This window comes from Sceloporus occidentalis, unplaced genomic scaffold, assembly GCF_023333645.1.
Source record: "Sceloporus occidentalis isolate IW3139 unplaced genomic scaffold, rSceOcc1.0.p SCAF_14, whole genome shotgun sequence".
Taxonomy (NCBI): domain Eukaryota; kingdom Metazoa; phylum Chordata; class Lepidosauria; order Squamata; family Phrynosomatidae; genus Sceloporus; species Sceloporus occidentalis.
This window is the reverse complement of record NW_028316994.1, coordinates 10,456,959-10,466,532: the sequence shown is the minus strand read 5'-3', so window position 1 is coordinate 10,466,532 and position 9,574 is coordinate 10,456,959. Positions and strand designations below refer to the sequence as shown.

The window sequence follows — 9,574 nt, the reverse complement described above, 5'->3', positions numbered from 1 at the left end:
ATAAGGAAAAGGGGAAAGTAAGTGAAAGAAATGGTAAGTGAGAAGGTAAGTGAAAGCAGGAGAGAAGGGAGAAAGAAGGAAAAAGTGGAAGGGTCAAGAGGACAAGTTGGAAGTGGAGGAGATGGAGATGACATAGAAGAAGAAGGTCATGAGTATTAAGGAAAAGAAGACTGGTTAGGTAGGGAATAAATTAGAGGGGAAAGAGAAGGAGAAGAAAGGAAACTAATAAGGTAGGTTGACTGATGTTAAGGAGGCTAGAGAAAAGAAAAGAATAGTCTCAAAGAATATTGAAGAAAGAGAAAACAAAGGAAACTAAAGATCCCAATCAATAGTAATAGGCAGAATTGCAAAGTAATGATGGGTTGAAAGTGCAGCAAAACAAATAAAGGATGGGAAAATTAAAAGAGAGAGTAACTGTACCTGAGAAGGTAGACTTAAGTCTACGAAAGCTCATGCTACCAACTTCTTTCCTTCAGTTAGTCTCAAATATGCTACAACATCTTTTTGCATACGCACTTTCCAGATTAACACAGCTGTGTCTTTGAATTCTAATATCTCAGATGAGTTTATTTTCTTTCTATCGGCTTTCTTCGCAGTACAGCTCTCCCATCTGTACATGGTGATGGGGAAGGTGACACTTTGCTCACATTGTATTACCATGCTGGAGGGGATAGCACTGTGCCTGCAGCCTGTTGGATTTCTGGCTGTCATATCACCATCTGAGGAGAGGGAAAGGGACAAGCAGGAAGACAGGGCAGCATTGAAATCTGCCCTATGGTGGGGCTAGTCATTAGTCCCTTTAATCCAGTCCTGATTGTTTTAACTGCCACCTGCTCTTCCAAGACTCTCAAAAGAAAGTCCAGCTTCGCCCTGTGAAATCCTTGCTAATTAGCCATGTGCCAGAAGTTGAATCTGAGACCTGCTAGGCATGCATTCTGCCATCGCAGTTGTCTTCCCACACTCAGATGGGTTCATTTGCAGCTCAGGAACAGAAGCCAGGAGTTGGCTCAGAGGTGAAAAGTACAGAACATTCTGAGGCAATCAGAGCTCCTTGGCTTTTCTTCTGCTGAGCATGTAGAAGACAGCCCTAGTTCCTCTTGCAACAAGTCAGGTGTTTCCCTAGGGCCTGGGCTAATGAAGAAATTAATTTTTAATTATGCAGTTATGCAATCAAACCCACAAACACGCTCCTCAAGTATGGTTAATTATATCATTAGCTGGTAGGCAATGTCCTTGCTAACCATAGTTGGTTGAAGATTCACTGAACCAAAATAAGGGACCCTAGTGGTTTTTTATTATTATTATTCAAACCAGTTTGATGCCATCTGCTTTCTGCAGACTTGAGCTCAGTTTCAGGTGCAAAGGACAGACAGCTTTAGAGTGTAGCAATTTAATTGTTTTAATATTATTGTTTACTTGTATATTTTATACTTCCATATAGCAATACAGCAATAGCAAGTACATTTCTGTACTGTAAAGTCGAAGGCTTTCACATCCAGCATCCATAATTTTCGGGCTATGAGGCCATGTTCTAGAAGAGTTTTCTGGTGAAGAGTATTCCTGGTGAAACATCAGAAATACACTCTTCTAAAACACAGCCTCATAGCCCGAAAAATCCACAAAAAACTACATTTCTATGGGGTGTTTTCTTGGCAAGAGAAAAATGCAGCATTGATAGGCTAACATGCCTGATGGCTCCTAACTCATATGATCCCAATTCCCCTTTGCAGAATTGATAGGCAGAACTCTCCCTAGAAGTCAAGATGACTAAACTGAGACTGTTGTTCTTTGACCATATCGTGAGAAGATATGACTCACCAGAAAAGAGAATAATGTTTTTAAGTTAGAGGACAGTAGGAAGGAAGACCACATTCCAAATGGATACACTCAGTCAAGGAAGCCAGGGTTCTGAGTCTGCAAGACCTCAGCAGGGCTATTAATGATAGTGGGACTTGGAGGTCTCTCATTCATAGGGTCGCCATAAGTCAGCAGTTAACAACAGCAAAATAAAGACATTCTGATGATACTCTCAGAAGATGCCTCTTTTTAATTCTCACTTGTTACACATTTCTGTATTACGTTCTGGGGCTGAAAACTTACCTGTCCACACCTACCATCAATCACAAACTTAATACAGCTGCATAACTCTTGCATGCAACAAAACTAGATTTCAGTCCTAAGCACGTTCACTGGAAATTGATTTATTTGTTATATATTTATATTTCTTTATCACTCTGTGAAACCCACAAAAATTGACAGGTTCTGCCAAAACTGCATAATCCAGAAACTATGTTTCTGACATGTATGGATAGCTAATGAAACTCCACCACTTTGGCAGAGCCTGTTATTTTGCTATATGGCCAACACAGCTACCCCTGAATATAATACAAGTAAACATTTCCTTTTCACTTTATTAGGAACATTCAGGGTAGTTAACTAGTATTGAATAGCTTTTTAACATAAGCTTACAGAAATACCCAATATATGCATTTTCAAGCCCTTTCTCCCAAATCTGGAACCAGCCCTGCATGTTCACATCCTCTTTTTCTAATGCCAGCATCAGGCTAGTGCTTCAGTCCTCAAATCTTTAGGCATACATTCTTGGGAGAGACTTTGGGGTTTGCATAGTGAAGATGCTAACAGGTTGTGAGGGACTTGTGTTCCAAGTTTATACAAATCAGAGAAACACTGCTTTAAAACCATGTTGCATTTTAGAGATGGTGCTGGCAAGTTTTAAGAAATGATCCATAGGTTTTGTGTCCAGCTTTTATTGCACTGACTGCTAATTTTAAAATAATTGCCTAGTTTAATGGGATTTTTACTCCTGTTGGTCATTCTATGTACAGTAGATCCTTCAAGCAATAAGCCATGTCCAGGGATGAGTCTGTAGTTACAGCACTGTGGGTAAAAAGACACCCAATAGGGTGAAGATCAGAGAACTTTTAGAATAAAGGATGTGATTTCTGTTCAAGGAATTCTGCTTGAAGGAACAAGGTCCCAACGTATCTCATAAACTGAGATCGGAACAAGAAAAGCCCTTTTCTCCGCTATAAAAGTGACAGTTGGCATATTTTTAAGGGGGCTGCATTCTCCCCTGAATTGTACAGCCCAGGGCAAAAATAGGGGAATAGCCTCCCAGTGAATCTGGGGGTGACAAAAGTGTAAATATGGACCATAGTAGAGGCATCATAGAAGGACACCATCCCCCCACCGTAGTCCAGATAGACACCAACTCTCTTGGGAAAGGAAGTGGGCCAGAGCCTTTGAGGTGGGCTGTCCTTGGCCATTAGCTCCACTCCATTCCTCAGCCGGATTACCCAAAATCCATTGCCAGGGGAAGCAGCGATTTTCCCCTTGCGGTTGATGGAGATGCTAACCAGACCTAAAGTCCAAGAGGGCTTGTTACCAACTTCCACCTCCCAGTAATGTCTTCCAGAGGAGAAACCCTGGCAACCTAACACTGCTACACAGTAGTTGAAGCGCATAGGAGTGTCTGGGACATCCCGGCGTACATGGCCATCTCGGACACAGGTACAATCATCCGAAAGGACAAGACAAGGATGAGCTGTTTCAGGATCCAAGGTTATTAGGGGGAAATCTGAAGAATGGAGAGAGAGAAAAGAACACTTCTATAAATCAAGATGCCTTGTCTTTTAATAACAATCCCTTAATGAGCCCATATCCCAGCCATCAGCACTGGCTGTTTCTCACATGGAATTTAACTTAACCAAATGTCTCATGCTTAATACATTTAAAAAAGAAAATTCACTCTTTAATGAGAGACAGAAAGAGAAAGTGAAAGGAAATATCTACCAATTGGTCTAGTTTTTTTATTTTCCATGTGTGGCATTCAGAAGAGCTAATAACCTTTGGTGGTTCTCCCAGATTATCACCTTACCTACATTGAGAGCAGATTTCATTTCCTTCCAGGCAACATATTGCATGGGTCCTTTGAATTGTCCAAGAATCTCCAATGTGGGTGTTACAACAGGAAAAGCTGGGGTGGCTTGCTGGTGTTTCATCCTTACACAGACACACAGAAGAATGTGTTAATAAATATAAATACAAGGGTTTCTTTATTGTAAGAAGAAAAGGCCTGTTTCATTGCACTCACCTATTCAGGAGGGAGTGTATACCCTGTGGAGAAGAAGGAAACAAAAGAGAACAAAATTAACAGATTAGATGAATATTTGGTATTCTTTTAAATTTATTAAACCCTGGAGTCAGAAAGCCCTGGATTTACAATTGGCCTTCCTTATCTACAGATTCTTCATCCATGGATCCAAGCATCCACAGCTTGAAAATATTCAAAAAAATATACAAATTTCAAAAAACAAGCCTCGATTTTGCCATCTGATATAAGGGACAGCATTTTACTACCCATTGTATTCAATGGGACTTGAACATCCATGGATTTCATTATTCATGAGGGGTCCTGGAACCAAACCCCAGTGGATACCAAGGGCCCGCTGTACTATTTTATGTATATAATAGGATAACAGATGGCTTGTGTGCAAATCCCTTGTCATTCAGTCATTGACTGAGCTGATATGATGGCATGGAAAGTTCACACACAATTGAAGATATGAGTCATGGATTCTCCAAAGCACTAAAGTAACTTGTTGCAAATAACTAGTTTAATAACTATGATATAACTAGAAAGAACATGGGTGGAAATCATATGGCCCTCAATATTTTGTTGGACTGCAAATTCCAGCAGCCCCTGGCCAACATGGCCAGTGGTAAAGAATATGGAGACTTGCAGTCCAGCTTCATCTGAGGGGCCACATGTAAGGCAGGGTTTTCCCCAGCACTACCTAGAGATGTTGGGGGAAAGAACCTGGGACTGTCTGCATTAAAAGCAAATGCTCCACCACCAGGCCATTCTCCATCCTTCAAGCAGATACACAAGTTTATCACCTTGGTGAGATCTAGAATCATCATCATCATCATAAAATTTATTTGTATCCCGCCCCCCTGAGAACAATCAGGGCGGCTAACAAGTTAAAAATACAAAACATATCAAATCCCTAGTACCCTCCCCCCCTTAAAAAGGTATTAAATCTACTAGAGAATTAAAACCATACAAGTTAAAACTGACCCAAAGGTCAAACAACATAACAATAATCAATATAACAATAATCAATGGGAGTGGCGGTATCTATTTATTCATAGGAGTTTCCTGCGGCCGGGTTCTCTATTCTGGGAAGGCCTGCCGGAAGAGATCCATCTTAACAGCCTTTTTAAAGCTGTGTAAGGATGTTAGCAGACGGATCTCATCCGGCAGGCCGTTCCACAGTCTGGGGGCGACGATGGAAAATGTCCTCTGGGAGGTAGCCGAAAGCCTAGATGTTTGTGGCTGAAGTAGGCCTCTCCCAGAGGACCGGAGTGTGCGGGGTCAATCATAGAGTCATACTGGGCCAACCAGTCTGACCCACTGCCATGCATGAATACCCAATCAAGGCTTTAGTTTCAACCAGTTTTCCCCTTACCGTCAGGAAACCTGAAGAGTCTTGCAGTTCAAGATGATCCTGGGCTTCCAACAGCAGCTCCTGGCAACCACGGCAAGCCTCCCTCAGCATCCTTAGCCTTTCCTTTGTCTCCTGGAGCCGGGCACCTCCTTCCTCTGCCAACCTCATCTTGCACGTCTTTTCCTGGGCATAGAGGAAGTGGTGGAGCTCCCTGAATTCAGTAGAGATGTGGTCATCCAGGCTGAGCATAACTGCCTGGAAAACAGAGGTGGGTATTTTTGCATCACTAGCTTGAGAGAGCAATTCTCGGTTTTACTTTGTCACTATTATCTTTTTCTTTTCTAATCTTTCCTTCTTCTTTTTTTACCTGGTGGTTCTGTAGTTTTTCTTCTTCCTCTGTTTTAAGCATGAGAAGTTTGGCCAAGTTAGATTCCATCTGAGAAACAGCCAGAGACAGCTCCTCCTGTTCAAAAATGTGAGTGGAAGGGGAAAAGGTTAGGTGTTATAAAATATAAAAATATTACTCTTTGGATATTATTACATGAAGAAAAAGGATGGGAGAGAAGCAGGCTGCTCCCATCCTTATCACACGATTGCATGAACATTATCACATAACATTCCATGACGTTGCACTCATCTGTGATTGTGAGTTATTGAGGAGGTTGAATTGGCTGGACCTTGTGTTATAAAACCCTGTGAATTTGGAGTGTATTTACCGTGGCTGCATCCATATTGCAGAAATAATCCTGTTTGACATCACTTTAACTGCCATGACTCAATGCTATGGAATTCTGGGAATGGTAGTTTGTTCTGGTTCCCAACAAACTACCATTTCCAAAATTCCATATCACTGACCATGGCAATTAAAGTGGTGTCCAACTGGATTACGTCTTCAGTGCAGATGCAGCCTTAGACTTCTGAATTCTACAGAACTAAGTCTGATTGTTCTGACAGGAGGAATGTTAAATAGAGCGTTGGCCTTGGGTGTGTTATGTTACAAATGAATTTCCTTCTCAAGTAGAAATAGAAAAAAATATGTTATCAGTGGCCACATCCCGCAACCTAAACAATTCCCAAAGGTCATAAACAATCAAGCTTTCCAGGGCAAGAAAGTGCCTTGAAATTTCGGGGCACTAATGGAAAATTACACAAGAGGGACTGGCTTGTTTGAAGTCAAAAGAAAGAAGCTGATTTTGATAGTGTTGTTAGAAATAGAATTGATTTTGCTAGTGTTATTAGACATTTTGCAGATAAAAAAGCCAGAAGAGCTCATTTCATTAACTGATTCGGCTTATCACTGCTTTGTACAAGGTATATTGTTACCCTCTTTGAATAGTTTTGAACCCACAGAAACTGACTTTTGATTAGCAGATTGTTTTCACACTTCAACATAAACTGACTACTATAAAGATCACAAAGACCTGCATTTTCTCACCCAACCCTTTGAAAATGTGAAGTAAGGGGCCTGATTTGCATCTTTCTGGATCCTATTACATTTTATTACACTTGCATAACTGTATAAATATGCCTTATAACTGATGCCTTAATACCATTCAGTATTGCATCTGAAGAAGTGGGTTTACATGCACGATTTCTCATGCTAAAATCAGGTTAGAGCCCATTTCCATGCATTTGGCATCTATGGATTCAACCAACCACGGTTCAAAAACATTCACACACCAAATATATTTCCAAAGCAATCCTTGATTTTACCATTTTATATAAGGGATGAATTTCACAATGCTATTGTATACAATGGGACTTGAACAACCACTGATTTTGGTATCCATGGGAGGTCCTGGAATCGAACCCAGATACCATAGGCCCACTGTAGTCTTAAAGGCGCTGCCATGTTTCTTTTTCTCTCCCCTTCCCTTCTTCCTTATGTTTGGACACTGTCTCACCTTATACCACTTTGTTGCTTCGCAGACAGGGAGCACTGCATGTTTCTGCTGCAGTGCGGATTCTCTGCAGTTGGCACTGCTGCGTCGCCCCTCCTCAGCCTCCCCAGGATTAATTTGTCCAATTCGATGAACCAAGGTCCCCAAGAGCTTGCAGGGGGTGTACCTCTTCTCTGGAAATTCCTCCCGGCACTGGGGGCAGATGTGCTTGCTACCATGGGCTCCCCAAGCTGTCTCAATGCAGGCCTGGCAGTAGAGGTGCCCACAAGGGAGGGCGACTGGCTCCCAGAACCACTCCAGGCATATCGGGCAGGAGAAATCCGGAACCAGATCCTCAAACAGTGTGGCCAAAGCCATGGCCAAAGGAGCCAAGCCTCCAAGAATTGTGGCTCCCCCAGCCTTCTTCCTCTTCCCACAATGAGAATCCCCTACATAATTCAGTCTGTATGGATCATTCTCGTTTTTCTTTCCTCCAACCACCTGATCCCAAAGCAAAAATCAAGAACTCCCTAATGGTCAGAGAGGCCACTTTCTTGTGACATTACGGAGTTTGCTCTTGACCCAAGCGTTGTCTGGCTTTCTCTAAACTCTTGTGCTGGACTTTGTTCCAAACACCCAATTGATTTGTCGTTTATCACTCAACAGGGGTGGGGAGGTAGGAACACAGCTCCAGCCACCCACCCTTTGTGCACATACTGCTTTTGCACAGGTGACTGTGTAGGCTTCAGGCTTGTTCTTTTCCCTTGCTCCACTCCTGTACCCTTGAAATTAAACACACACAGCTAAAATAACTGAACTAATTTTATAAAAAGCTTCAAATGCTAAACACAAGCATTTCAAGCTACTATGGACCTTTCCACACTACAAAATTATAGTGCTAATTTGGTGCTACTTTAACTGCCATGTCTGCATTGTATCAGATCCTAGAATTTGTAGTTTTGTGAGGCTATTTAGAATTCTCTATCAGAGGGCTCTTGGAACTCAGCAAACCACACATCTCAAAAGTCTGTAGGATGGATCCCTAGTAAACCAAAGTAGTATTGAATGCTATAACTGCAGGTGTGAGAGGCACAAGAGCACTGCCAGTAAAAACACTGCTAGTCCAATCAGTCGGAAAGCTTAGGACCAGTGGCAAAAAATAGAAATGGGCCCCTCACTGCTGCCGCCAGAGCGCCAGTGTGGTGTAGTGGTTTGGGTGTTGGACTAGGACTCTGGAACCAGAGTTCAAATTTCTGCTCAGCCACAGAAACCCAGTGTGTGACACTGATCAAGTCGCACTCTCTCAACATCAGGGGAAGGCAATGGCAAACCCCCTTTGAACAAATTTTGCCAAGAAAATCACTTGATAGGTTTGCCTTAGGGTTGCTGTAAGTTGAGAATGACTTGAAGGCACACAAGTCTCTGAAAACCCTAAACTAAAACAGCATGATGTTATTGGTTCGTTCTGCATTCATTCAGCAGCAAACCAATCTCTTTTGATGTTTATTGTGTCCTATGAGCATGGAAGCTAAGCAGACTCAGTCCCTGAATAGGAGGCCACCAATGAATCTAGTGCTATAAGCTGTATCTCAGAAAAACGAACTGGCAAAACCACCTCTTGAATATTCCTTGTCTAAGAAAACCCTATGAAATTTGTGAAGTCAACCCAAGTCAACAGGCAACCTCTCAAATATAGCCTGTTTGTTAGCTTCCCAAGTACTAACCAGAGCTTAGCTTCCAAGATCAGATAGGTTCTAGTGCCTTTAGGTTATTTTGTACTATTGAATTATTCAGTTATATGTAACAGGTGACCTGAAAGTTATTGTTAACAAAAAGCTTGGTAGGATCCTTTGCTTGTTTTTTCCCAGCTCTGCTTGAGCACTTGATTCCTTTCTTTTAACTTTTGATTTTACTTCTCTTCTTTTCCCTGCCCCCCCCCCCCAAACTCCTGGCTAAATGTCTTCCCTCTCCACCTTGTCAGCCTCCTTTCCCCCAAAAAACTCCCAGCAACACACATTTTGTTATCTGTTCTCTTTCCCCCAAACTCCTGCCTAAATGCATTTTCCTTTTCCTTTTCTCTCCTCCCTCTTCTCCAGTCTCTTACCACGACTTTTTATCCATCTTTCCCTCCCTCACTTTTTACCTTTACCAGTTCTACTTACCTCTACTCATCCTTATCTCCTTCCCATCCTTTCTGTTCCTCCATCTTTGTCTCCCACCACA

At 42.1% G+C, this 9,574-nt stretch overlaps 1 protein-coding gene across 1 annotated transcript; it reads right to left on the bottom strand.

Moving 5' to 3' along the window:
• Positions 1–2,805: 2,805 nt before the first annotated feature.
• Positions 2,806–8,301, bottom strand: LOC149303873 (zinc-binding protein A33-like). Its single transcript, XM_089480971.1, has 6 exons — positions 7,376–8,301; positions 5,839–5,934; positions 5,493–5,726; positions 4,115–4,137; positions 3,899–4,023; positions 2,806–3,598 (listed from the first exon to the last, which is right to left on the bottom strand). The coding sequence occupies exons 1-6, from the start codon at positions 7,727–7,729 to the stop codon at positions 3,048–3,050; spliced, it is 1,383 nt and encodes a 460-aa protein (XP_089337097.1). The 5' UTR covers positions 7,730–8,301; the 3' UTR covers positions 2,806–3,047.
• Between the last annotated feature and the right edge of the window lie 1,273 nt (positions 8,302–9,574).